Raw genomic sequence first — 13,899 nt, forward strand, 5'->3', positions numbered from 1 at the left:
AAAGAATGTGCCTATGGCAAGGATGCTTTATGATTTAAGATAATGTAGCCTAATTTTAAGGACTATTAACATTTTAAGTAAATGGTAAGATACCTAAGATACCCTCCATTTAGGAGAACAAGCTTTCAAGATCATACATATTCCTCAGGAATTTAAATCCATTACATCAGTTTAGAACATGCATATGCTTTCATGGTCAAAGCTTATGTGAAATATAATGGAAAAGTTAATTTGCAGCATCCCTGTTCCAACAGGGTATTGCAGATTTGACTTTTTTTCTGTGTGTAGATAAAAATGCTGATGTTCAAAGGCTTGAATAATTACTGTTTGAAGACTAGTTCAATGGGTTAAATTTTTAAAATGCTAATTTATCGTGATACAAGTTATTCATTTTTATTTCATTTATTAGAGATTTATAGATTAAAGAAAGAAAATGTAACATGGATCACATTTTTATTAGCAATTTTGTTTATCAAGGCCCAGTTTAGTTTCTGCTCTATAAGAAGTTTCCTGCATAAGTGAACAGTTATCTTTGCCTTGGGCAGTTCATTTTTAGGGTAATTGTTAAAATTGTACATGGCTCTTTCTGGCCTACCAAAAAAGCTCAGATCGCCTGTCATAACATTATCTAATTGTGCTATAGCACATTTGTTAGTGTGTCCTCAATATTACTTAATTCATCAAGTTCTATCTTTTCCTGACACGACCTGTTTTAATATGAGACACATTTTTTTTTTTAATGGTTCCTGTCTTCTTCATGCAGGGTCTCTTTTTCTACCCCTGCCTCCTCTCTTCCTTCTGTGTGTGTGTGAGAGAGAGACCCTTTGAAATGGTCCATACTTCTTTTAAAATAAGACAAGCAACCTGGGTTTTTTTTCTTTAGTCAGAAATATGGGATCTGAACAAGCCATTCTCAAAGGAAATTTTTGCAAATATTAGACCATGCTTATCTTATGCAAGATAGCTTTCTTTTGGCTGTGAAGCCTTTTTTTTAAATTGTCTACATTCACAAGTTTTTAGGAACAGCAGCATTTATTTTAATTTCCTAAGGTGTAAGAACCTATAAAGAGGAAGTTTAAAGAATTATTCTTGGCAGCAAAAGTCTTGAAAGAAACAGCAAACCACATTCTATAACAATGAGATGATGCTAATACTGACTCCAATGGCAACAAACATCATCAAATCATGTACCCCATTGTTTTTTGCACAGCATTCTCCTATAGCAGCCTTGCTTTTTTTTTTTTTTTTTGGTCACTTTCCTATTTCCCTTCAACAATACCATTCTTCACCTGTCAACGGCCTCAGCCTTCCATGGGGGCTTTTGATAGAACTTCAACATCTTTTCAACAGCCCCAACCTCATGATATTTCTGTTATGGATGGTGACAAATAACAGTCACAGATGGTTTCAAAACTTCGCTACAAGTAACTTCGTTTGTTTGAACTAATTTCTTGTAGTTTCTCCTGTCTTACCCTCATCCTTATTCACTGCCGTCCCCAGAATTGTATTTAACACCCCAGGTTGGTCATGTTCAGGATGAAGACATCACACCTATACTTATGGCAGGAAAGAATGGTTTTACCCAGAGGAGGAAGTGAGAAGCATATACCGTGACGGTTACAGTAGTAGCCATGCTTAATCACTTGTCAAGCTGGTCAAGTATGCTCTCATCTCGCCACCCACCCACCCATTTTGGACTAATTCTTTGCTGCCACAAAAAGGTATAATAAGAACCTATTTTTTTCTATAAGGACCTTACTGCAGTTTATAAGGATCCATTTGCTAAAAATATGCACTTTTAAGGTCTTAAACTTCCCACTCTCAAATCTACAAATTTATAAGCATCTATAAGGGCTGTACACATCCTGTAAATAACTTTTTTATATACAATGATGTATTTATCCTCAAACTTTTCAATTTTAAATGGAATGAATTTGAAAAATTTAGTTTTCAGTTTTTTTAACTGAGGGCCAATAATGACTAGGGCTGTGTTATCTAAAGATTCATCATCTTCATTTGACTAAACAGAGGTGTTATACAAATAGCCATCAATTTCATTTGACTCAAATAAGGTGCGAAACAAATGGCATCATCACTAACCTGCTCAGTTTTCTCATTTGACTTACCTCTACGTCTTCCACCTTCATGCGTGTGCCCTCCTTGCCAACAAAAATATCATCAATATCAATTTGAATGTAGCGGTCAAGTGTCATAGACAATTTACCATGTGACAGGTAAGATATTATGTCCATAAGCATCACATGGTGAAGCCAGAAGTCCAGGCTTCCGCCAAACAGCACTCGTTGAATGCCATCCACCTGCCCTCTATCATGAATAACTGGTACACGGTATTTTTCTTCACTGTCATAATCTGGCTGATTTTCTAATGTAGATAACAGAAGAGAATATGCTAAAGGTTCATAGTTGGAATCATTGAAATGAAACACTGACCATGTGTCCCCAGGCAATCCCCCTTCAAAAATCTCTCCAGGTTTGGTAACACGCCACACATCAGAATAAATATTCAGCCTGTAGTCTACTAGCTGCACATTGTACTCCACTGTTAGAGGAAACCCCTCTATGTTTTCCAATGTAGATTCTTCATCTTTAGCTTGGACAAAGCCTACAATACCTACACTGAAACTCTGACAATACTTGTCCAGCAGTTGTCGATTCCAGGAGTCCATGTTTAAGTAGGTGGAAAAATTTTCAAAAAAAACCACTGCAAATTTACCCTTTTCGCCATGAGTGAGAGATGGAAGACTGTTAGCAACAGCTTCAACTTTGGAATCTATCCTCCAGGCATCCAGTAAATTCCTGATTTTAGTGCCAGGCTTGGAATATTGTGTCTCAACAATGATCAGAGCCCTGCGACCCAGGCGGTGCCTCTCCTTGGAGCGGTGGTCATGAGGCTGATGAGACAGGTTCCGGGGCATTAGGGGGTCTATGCGACAAGTTACACGAGGCTGGGGTGGCTGTGAAATGCGCCTGAAAGGCCTGAAGTTCATCAGATGGTAGGAAAAAAGGAATGAAGAGATGACACTGAGCAGCAACACAAAACCCAAAGCTTTCAGCAGTGTAACCCGCTTCAAGCAGATATTCCTGAGAAGCAAGTTCTTTAACCATCCCATTGTGACACACACATCATAAGCCTAATGGCTTACGGCATATGAATAACTGAATAATTCAAATACAACTTGTAAGACAAATACTCTTCTGCGACTCCATGACAGATCTTGGCAAGTACAGCTACTCTGTGCTGCCAGAAAGAGAATATATGTACATACTATTCAATGAACACAAATGTAACATCAGAATCATTATGAGTTAAGAGTCAGATTCTTTTTCGGCATTTACTATTTATTACAATGTCTAAATATAGGGTAGAAGATGGTTGTCGTTCTTAGATTCCAATAGGTTTTGTAAAAGAAACTGTTCAAACATTCTCTTTATTCTGGGTGAAGATGCACACATGCACAGTTTCCCAGGGTTAGAATGACCTCAGGTCACATCAGGACAGGCTGCAGCGAAATTCAAATACCACTCCATGCTGATGGCATTATTTGTAGGCCACAAATGTTGATGCACTGATGCCACATGCTTGGGTAACAATTATCTCCCTTCCCAGCCTGTAGTACAGTTGATGTAGTGGAGTTGTCTTTCATAGCAGCTGTAACGTATCCTGAGGTATAAAAAAAAATAAAACAAATGAAAACATGTTAGCATCATTTTCTGTAGATTCTGATAATGATAATAATAAGTTGTGGTGGTTATGATAATAATGATCAGAAGTGGTCTTTATATTAATACTGATCACGTGTGATGGTAGCAGTGGTTATGATAGTCATAGCACCTAAGGCTAAGAACCTGTTGCATAATGTTGATGTCAGCCACGCCTCATCTGTTATCCATTCAGACAAACTTTGTTGCTATTTAAGCCTAGCTTAATTTATTTATATTTCAAAAATCCAATTCAAAAAGAGCCCCATCATGAAGGGATGTTTTGCTGCAAATAATAATAAATGCAAAACTTATAAACTGCATACTCACACTCCTAAGGAGCATGTTCTTAGCGCTTAAGAACAAGAAAAAAACATGAACAGCATGCGAGAGACAGGAAAACAAATAGCACATGAACTATAAAAGAATAACCGTACTAAACGAAGAATAAAATCAAATACAGAAAACACAAACAGGAACCAAGAAGAACTGAGTAACAGGATATTGCAAAAGGAAAGATGTGAAAAAGGATTATGGGAAAGGTTGTTAGGAGTAATGTTTACAGAAGAGGTATGCTTTCAGTGCACATTTAAAGGATTCAGTAGTGGGTACATGGCGGATATGGAAAGGGAGAGAGTTCCATTGTTTCACTACACAATAATAAGATCCTGTGGCCATATGTTGTTTTTTGGTGACAGGAGGAGTAAGGAAATGATCATCAGATGAGGAGCAGAGTTGTCTAGCTGGGACGAAAGGGAAGAGCAGCTCAGAAATATTCAGGGCACCTACATCAGGTGGAAAATACTTCCTTGCACGCTATAACAATAGTACTTTTAATCCAGGCCCCAGAAGACGGTCAATAGCAAGGTTCTTGCCCCATACACAAGCTAGTCAAATGATTTTTTACCTTAATGTCAGAACTCATTGTAAAACCCTAGATGGTACACTGAGGCTATATGTACCAGTATTAAGAAAGCAGAACAGTAGGTTCTTTTTAAAATATCTGGGCTACTTGTTTTAACAAAATTATTGTTAGACTGCCAGGTGAAACTTGAGTGCTTGGCCATTGCTCTTCTTGTCTCATTCTTGTTTTAAGCAATAAGAGCATTCTCCTTACGGGCATAAATATGTGCTATACAAATCTTTCATTTATTATTATTATTAAATGCTTCTGGCACCCAATTAGTCATATTTGTAATTTTTGTTCTGTTGACTTCTGATTTTGTTGTTAGCATTTCCTGTTTCATCAATACTCAACAAGAAATTACTCTCTTTCCACTCTGCAAATAACATTTTTATTTTTTACCCGGGCAGCTACTATTGAGCTGTTGTTTTTGTTGCCCTCTTCCAAAACATGAAAATCTACATCCATACAAATTCATGCTTGACACACACATGCACACCCTGTCCTGTGTGTGTCATTTGAATTGCCTTGTTCTTTGTGGATTGATCTTTCTTGTTGTTTTGTTTGTTCAGCTTCACATTTAATTTATTTAGCATCAATCATGGTGTCATTTTCTTTCACCTCATTTAAGTAGTGAATATTGATGTCATTTTCTTTTTGTTATTGTTTGAATAACTAATAAAATTAGAATTCGAAGAGTTGTTGGGTGTGTGTAGTAGTAATAATAATAAATAGTACATTTGTATAACACCTTTTTCCATCACCAGCCAGACTCAAGGCACTTTATATACAGGCATGCAACCACGTCATATTAATTTATACATATAATAATAATTAAATGATATAATATTAATTAATACATCATATTAGAAGTAGAAAAATGTTATTGCTAGGTGCCATGGAACAGACATCCCCCCTTTCTTTAGTGATCCAACTTGATAGTTAGGATCCAGCTGGCCCTGCAGGAAGAGGGGAAGCAACTTGCAAAACTAGGGAACAAATGGATATGGAAGACATGCTACCAACAGAAAAGTCTGATATAAAACTTGCCAACATGTCACAGCGATGTTTTTCATGCAGCTTTTCACAGATGTTCAACCGCTTCTCCAAACAAATCATAACACAACAACAGACCAGAAACTAGGATGGAGCCAGATGCAGGATGACACGAAACACATCGTAGTGGCATATTTCACTGAGCTTCCTGGAGATACCAGATGACAGTCATTGCAGACTGATCTGTACTCATGCAAAGCTTGCTGTGATAGCTCGACATTTTGAAACAGCTGGAGGAAGGCAATCAAAGTTTGAATTGAAGATGACACTGCCAATATGTAGATTTCAAATCTAAGTAATGGTAAGACGGGGCAAGGTGACAGTAGATATAAATAAAATGGCACAGGAAAAGATCAAAAGTGGTGCACACAGAAACATAGCAAATATCGCAACAGATGTACTGATGAAAATTAGACACAAAACTTCATCGAGATCAATTGGCAAATATGAAAAGTGAATGACAGCCGGTTTGGCAAAGGGACATTACTCTCAGTAGCATAGAGTGTAGCCAGACCATAGTGTTTCACAAGGAAAGAAAAAAAAAAGGGAATAAACATAAATTTCTTCATGTCAAAACCACACGTAATGGTCAGTAGTCAGGACAACTGTAAAACCTTAAAAATCTAGCTTTATAAATATATATGAAGACTTCTCCTTTTGTGTTAGGAAGAAGCTTGAAAAAACATTTTGCTCTAGGGAATATGATGTCTATACAGAATGTCTCTCGCTCATGAATCAGGTGTGTGTATGCCTGCGATCAAGAGTTTGTGATGCGTCACACACGGATCTACCACTGGCATTAAAATATCATATTTCTGTGCACCAATCTTAAGTATTTGTGATGCAACACATCATCTGTATTAACTCTAGGGTACCTAAACTCTTGATACCTATCAAATGCTGATTCCCCTAAGTCCACTGCATGCTGCTCTAAGAGCTTTGAATTTAAATATATATATACATCTTTGGATATGCACATTATGAGCCGCAATCATGGCTTTGCCAGGGAAGGCAATGTTAATTACTTTTATTGCAAAGTTCAAGCTGTATAGGTTTCTTGGTCTAATGTTTACATGTAAGCAGCAATAATAAAAACAAACATCACCCACTGTATCTTCAAAGTCTTCAATTATTAGTCTTTGTAATACTTATGCTTTTATTTGCATTTTATTTGCATTTAATACTTATGCTAAGAGGGTTAAATAAATTCTTGAAATAAAGAAAAAAAAATGAACACAGGAACAGCAATATTCAGCATTCAGCATATTTGACTATGGGTAGGTAAATGATCTGAAGGATCACTTAACTGTTGTCGTATCTTCCGCAATTCTTTATGAGATACAATCAAGATATTATTAACTTTGAAAAATAAACAGTTTATGAGTATCATAACTTTTTGTGTCATCAACATGACAGGAAAATATATATACACATGCTTCTGCTAGCTAGTATTGCAATTGTTTACCTGTACCTTCCGAAAATAAATTCACACCGTTTATGTAGCCCCTAAATGTGTGGGGATTGCAAATATAATATTCGCAGTCTAAGCAAGAAAGTTATGCGTTGATTATAAATCTAAGAACTCACTGTGGCCTGGTATTGTTGTGGTACTAGTAGCTGGTCACATCCATTGCCATACTATCATGCACAGTTGTATCGGCGTTGGCATGCAACATACGCACTATCCCCTGTCAAATGATAGCCAGTAATAAGGCTAAAATAAATTCCCCTTGCATGTACAGTTGATGTACTAGATGTTTACTTACTTTGGACGAAGACTGATGTGGTCAGACCTGGCCAGCAGACTTCGTGCGGTGTGCGCATGCTCAGCCACTTTCAAAACTTCCGGATCTCAGTTACTTCCCCTGGAATCAGCACTTGCCTTGTAATAATAAAAGGAGCATGCTCTTAGCGCATAAGAACAAGAACGAAACATGGACAGCATACGAGGAACAGGAAAACAAACAAATAACAAATGAACTATAAAAATAAACAACCGTACTAAACGAAGAATAAAATCATGGACGTGTAATTGAGCTGAGAGTAACATGATATGACAAAAGGAAGGGTGTAAAAAAAGGATTAGCATTATGGGAAAAGTTTTTAGGAGTAATGTGTACGGAAGAGGTGCGTTTTCGGTGCACGTTTAAAGCACGAACTAATAACCAGGACTGCTTGCAGACGACTTTTTTTTTGGGGGGGGGGTTAATTTTTTTTTTTCTCTCTCTCTTCAGTCAACTACTAGAACGAGGCTGGTGGCACAAAGCTTCCGGTTTAACCACCAGAATGACTTCAAAGGCTGTCAGCAAAGTCTGCAAGAGTAACAACAATAAAGAAAAACACAAAAGGTGGTTTATACTGATCTTCTAATAAATAAGTATTTTGCAACAGATAGATATATACGACGACAAAGCAGTGTATTAAAAGTTCAGATTTCATCGTCATGTCTTTCTAGAGATGGTAGATGAATTTGCCTTCGATCTTGAAACTTCGAATCGGGACGACAACAACAGAAAGTCTGCTCGTCGTTTGTTTTTACGTGATATGCTTGACTACCGCATTGTTCTTTCTTTTTAATTCTCATGGACTTTTTCCTCTTTAGTTCCCAAATGAATGCCACTAGAAGTATATTGTTTGGCGCTGCAATAGATTGCTTCTATTAATTCGTCGTCGTTGTCAAATATGTCCATCAACAAAATTATAATCTCTACTTCGCTGTCAGCCGCCATTTTAACAGGCGCCCACGGTGGGCGAAGGGTATCACAGGCTCTCACAGGCGTGAGTGAGCGCCCGCGGGCATCCGCGGTGAGCTCCCGCGTTACGGTACGCAGGGCTGGTGCTGACGCCTCAAAGCTAGGTCTAAGATGCTTTTTTTCAGTTAATTAGCGACACGTAGTGAAACTTAAATTGTCTTCCAGTTTCTCCATTACCAGACAACTACATCGGGAGGAGGAGGAAAAAGAAGAGGTTACTGTGATAAATATTAATTAATTAGAGACGGTGTCCGTGCGATGGGTGGAGGGGGGGGAGGGTAGGAGTTGGGGAGGAAAGTTAGTGCCACCGGGCCTGCGACAACCGTAACCAAAGAAGGTGACACCTTGAGAAGGACCATCAGACGACCTCCGTCCACCCGCGATGTACCAGCATCGCCGTGCAGGTACTTTTCTTTCCAGTCTTTCACCTTCTTTCGCTCTTCGCACAAGCACACCCGGGTAAGGAGATGAGCTCTACCCATCATCCGTTCCCAAAAGCCACCTCGGAATCGATCTTTTCGTGCGCTGGTTGTATTCAAGGAAGCTGCCACATATGCTGCTGTATATAGTTTGTGGTGGCTGCTACATTTATTTTTCGAATAATCACGTACTTATATTTGAATGTTGTTTTTAAGGAGTTTCGTGTAATGTATATTTGTTTCACGATGAAGAAGGGAGGTCGAGGGGAAGTTTCTAGAATTGTTATGACACAAATAGTAACTTTGTTTAGGTTTTTATTAAACTGATCCTTTTCTTGACACCCACAATCCAGGCACAGGTAGATTATGTTGGACCTGCTTTGGTTTAGAGGCAAGTGACTGTGTTGACAGCAACTTCCACCTATGGGCCGCAATGCATCGTTGCTGCCCACCTGACAAGAGGGGAAATGGGGGTGATAGTTTCTGGAAACTCGACAGAATGGATTTCATGGGAACTAAATGATTGGGGTTTGGAGGTAAAGACCGACATCTTTTTGAGCTATTTAGACGAGTCCTCCGTCCCTTTTGCTCGGAGTCCTTGGACCAAAGAAAGCTTGGACGTTGGACCTTAAAGATAGCTACATACGCTAAGTTTAACAGACCATAGTGATAGCTACATGCACTGTTTAACATCTTTTCACACCGCACTCTCCTGCCTGTCGCACGCTATCTTCTATACTCAAAAGGACGAGATAAGCTGCACTTTGTTTGGTAAGTGTAGTATTTTTTGTATGTTTCTATGATTTTCTGTTTATCAGCAAACAACAGTTGACGAAGCAGAAAATTCAGTGTCAATGAGAGTGACTAGCAAGCTTCTCAAATTGTCTAACAATGAAGTTTGTGAGAAAAGCTCATAAATATAATATTACAAAGGCCTTATTCAACAGGTAAAATATGACAATACTGGTATTGCATAACTTTGTTCATATTACAATTCAGCCAAAATATGCTATATATGTATATTTTTATGTCAATGTCACGAAACTCTCTCCTTTTTAGCTACTTAAATATTAAAGTTAATAACACTTGCTGCTGGTTACTGAGTCTGTAAAACACTTGCTTTGTCTTCTAAAACTGCACAAGTATTTTAACGGATAGTGATTGATGGGGGTCTTGGCTCCCAAGAACAATCCATTTCTACTATATTATCTACTTTTCGCGAGTCGTAAAGCCCGCACAGCACCGCTGCTGTCCTGTTAAGGCAATGGATGCCCCAGGTATTGTATGGCCCTATATTATTAGAGCGTGGAGCTGCGGTCCTTGGAGAGGGTGGCTCGCAGGTACTTGAAGCTGCTCACCTCTTGGAGCTGTACTCCGTTCATAGAGATCTGTACTTTGCCGCTTCCATTGATAATAACTTTGACTTTTCAGTGCATATGTCTCCATTCCATATGCATTTGAACTGTCAGTTGGCGAGGTCTTGGGTTAGTGCCTGCTAAAAGATCTTTATCATCTGCAAAGCGTAGGTTGCAAATCGGTCTTCCACAATTGAAAATGAAAATATGATGGTTATGGAGAGCTTTAAACGTGATGTTCTCCAAGAAGATATTAAACAGCAGTTAAGGGATAAACTCAATGTTCCGGCAAAGCTGTGACTGTTTTGGTCCATTTACACACACTATAATGGTGTAAAAACTAAACATCAGTAATTAAAACTAATAAAACACAACTATAGACGACACAAAGAGGAATGAGGTAACAAACAGTAAGGATTCAGAGGAAGATGAGCGGGCGGACTGTTGTCTATCTTCCTCGTGTGACGTGACTGCAAGTTTTTGACGGGCATGTCATCGATGATCGTGTGTGTGGAATGTGGTTTACCTCTTCGTTTCGGTAGCTATACAGTTCCTTTGCGACCTGCAGACGACGATCGGCACGTGCAGTTCAGCGAGCTTTATGTCCCCTTGACCTTTGTTAATCGGTGAACTTTTCCACGGCCGATATAGACTGGATGGGTAGCAATCGGTGATGACATTTGGTTCCTCTTTGCAATTTTTGTATTTGATTTTATTCATTATTAGTGTTAATGTGCGCACCATGTATGAAACAGGCAAGTTAGCACAAGTTACAGCCGAGATGAGGCGTTACAACTTACACATCCTTGGAGTAAGTGAAAGCAGATGGACAGGTTCTGGAAGAGTACAGACCCAGACCGGAGAGACAGTGCTGTATTCTGGCAGAGAGGACAACCAACACCATGAGGGAGTAGCCATCATCCTGAGGAAAGGAACAGATAAGTGCCTAATAGAGTGGAAGCCGATCAACAGCAGACTGATTTCAGCCAGAGTGAGAGGGAACATGGCAATGACCTTGATCCAGTGCTACGCACCAACCAACGATGGCGATGATGAGGTGAAGGACACCTTTTACGATCAATTGCAAGCAGAAGTAAGTGCAGCACCCCATCATGACCTGTTGATTGTGATGGGCGACATGAATGCCAAAGTTGGGAACGACAACACCCATGTAGAGAGAACTATGGGCAGACATGGTTGTGGCTGCATGAACGAGAACGGAGAGAGGCTAGTAGAGCTATGCACTATGTACAACCTGGTGATTGGAGGAACACTATTCCCTCACCGTAACGTCCATAAGCTAACATGGTGCTCACCCAATGGTAGGGACAGGAACCAGATCGACCACCTAATGATCAACGGCTCCTGGAGACGTTCCCTGCTTGACGTCAGGGTGAGAAGAGGAGGAGATGTTGGAAGTGACCATCACCTTGTTGTAGCAAACATAAAAATGAAACTGCGAAGTACAGGACGCAAGTCAGCAGCACACAGACGCTTTGACGTGGAAAGATTGCAGGACCCCAAGCTGAAAAATGCCTTTACTCTTCAAGTGAAAAACAGATTTCAGGCACTTGCAGACGTGACAGACATTTGCGAAGCAGACGCAGAAAGTATAAACCAGAGATGGGACCTTGTGAAAACAGTGTACCAGAAAAGCAGCGAGACTAGTCTTGGACTGAGGGGAACTAAGAAGAAAGAATGGATAACACCAGAGACGTGGAAGGCGATAGAGGAAAGAAGAGACCTTAAAAAGAAAGTGGCTAGCACCAGATCTGAAAGACTGCAAGAGAAGTTCAAACTACAGTACAGAGAGATGAACCGGAAAGTGAAGCGCTCGGCGAGATCAGACAAGCGTGCCTACTTGAACAACCTAGCAAGTGAGGACGAAGAAGCAGCAAGAAAAGGAGAACAAGGAAAGCTGTACAAGATCACCAAGACGATTAGCGGCAAATTCCACAGCACCAACAATGCCCCAGTCAAGGACAAGGGAGGGAAGCTGCTAAACGACAGAGAGAGAACAAGAAACACGCTGGGCTGAACACTTCAGAGAGATCCTGAACAGACCACCACCTTCCGAAGAAGCAGACATACAAGAAGCCATGCCACGTGGGAGCGTGCCGAGACGAGAAATGAACTAGACGGTTAACTAATCGACCCACCAGAGAAGCAGGAAATCATCACAGCGATTAAGTCCTTGAAGAACAGAAAGGCACCAGGTCAGGACAATCTGAATGCTGAATTATTCAAGGCAGACCCAGAACTGGCAGCCAATATCCTGCAACCCCTATTTACCGCAATATGGGAAGGGAAGCAAGTCCCAGATGACTGGACCAGAGGAGTAATCGTCAAAATCCCAAAGAAAGGATCCCTTAGCGACTGCTACAACTGGCGAGGAATAACTCTCCTGTCCATCCCGAGCAAGATCATGACAAAGATCATCATCCAACGAATCTCAGAGGCAGTGGACACACAACTTAGAGAAGAACAGGCTGGTTTTCGTAGAAGAAGAGGATGCACCGACCAGATATTCGCACTACGCAACATCATTGAACAGTGCACAGAGTGGCAGAGGCAGCTCTATATTAACTTCGTAGATTTCCAGAAGGCTTTTGACAGCATCCATAGAGAGAGCCTTTGGCGCATCCTGAGAGCATACGGAATACCAATGGAAATTGTACTGCTGATCAAAAGCTTCTATGCGAACTTTTCATGCTGTGTTGGAAACAGTGACATCTACTTTGAGGTCGGGACCGGAGTGAGACAGGGCTGCGTGATGTCTTCCCTGCTCTTTAACCTTGTCATTGACTGGGTAACGCGCCATACAACGGAAGATGAACCAAGGGGGATACAATGGACACTCTCCACGAACTTAGAAGACCTAGACTTTGCGACGACCTGGCCCTGCTGTCACACACCCACCGGCATATGCAGGAGAAGACGACTCGCCTGCACACTTTTGCGCAGCAGTCGGACTGCACATCAGCCGGACAAAGACAGAAGTGATGACCCTGAACACCACCAATCCAACACCGATCAGCATAGAGGGAGAAGACCTGCCGATGGTTGAAAGCTTCACCTACTTGGGCAGCGTGGTCACGCAAGATGGAGGAGCAGGCCGTGAATCCAGAGCAGACTGAGCAAAGCAGGGGCATCTTTTGTAGCCTACGCAACATCTGGAAGTCGACACAGTACAGCATCAATACCAAGCTGAGACTTTTACCAGAGTCTGGTCATGTCCACTCTACTGTATGCTCGGAGTGCTGGCGAATGACTGACAGCGACCTCAACAAACTGTCAGTCTTCCACACCAAAAGCCTGCGAAGAATCCTGGGCATCTTCTGGCCAAGGACAATCTCCAACGAAGAACTACTTGCCCAGTGCGGGCAGGAGAGTATGGCCACCATCCTGTTGAAGAAGCGATGGCGCTGGATTGGTCACGTCCTCCGAGGCGGGAGCAACTCCATCCTAAAAACTGCCTTACACTGGACGCCAGAAGGAAAACGTAAGCGAGGTCGGCCCAAGATCACCTGGCGCCGAACTGTGGAGGCAGACATGAAGACCCTAAACCTCAGCTGGGGTAATGTGGGAGTCTAGCCCAGGACAGGCAAAAGTGGAGGACCTTTGTCGCTGCCCTACGTGCCGACCGGCATAACGGGCAATAATCTAATCTAATCTAATTATTAGTGTTATTC

General features: G+C 40.9%; 2 protein-coding genes across 3 annotated transcripts in view; one reads left to right on the forward strand and one right to left on the reverse strand.

Annotated features, from left to right (window-relative positions):
• LOC112557821 (bifunctional heparan sulfate N-deacetylase/N-sulfotransferase-like) overlaps positions 1 to 7,553 on the reverse strand; it is a 32,175-nt gene extending 24,622 nt beyond the window's left edge. For both annotated transcript variants that reach the window (XM_025227881.1, XM_025227879.1), the window contains exons 1-2: positions 7,447 to 7,553; positions 2,127 to 3,682 (exon numbers count right to left, since the gene is read on the reverse strand). In XM_025227881.1, coding sequence (XP_025083666.1) covers positions 2,127 to 3,131 — 1,005 coding nt within the window. In that variant the 5' untranslated portion in view covers positions 3,132 to 3,682; positions 7,447 to 7,553. The remainder of the gene's footprint in view (positions 1 to 2,126; positions 3,683 to 7,446) is intronic.
• Positions 7,554 to 10,949: 3,396 nt separating this feature from the next.
• Positions 10,950 to 12,245, forward strand: LOC112556071 (craniofacial development protein 2-like). The gene is made up of 2 exons (XM_025224686.1): positions 10,950 to 11,600; positions 11,775 to 12,245. Exons 1-2 carry the CDS (start codon positions 10,950 to 10,952, stop codon positions 12,243 to 12,245), a joined length of 1,122 nt encoding a protein of 373 aa, XP_025080471.1.
• Positions 12,246 to 13,899: the final 1,654 nt, after the last annotated feature.

Source organism: Pomacea canaliculata, linkage group LG2 (genome assembly GCF_003073045.1).
Source record: "Pomacea canaliculata isolate SZHN2017 linkage group LG2, ASM307304v1, whole genome shotgun sequence".
NCBI lineage: Eukaryota > Metazoa > Mollusca > Gastropoda > Architaenioglossa > Ampullariidae > Pomacea > Pomacea canaliculata.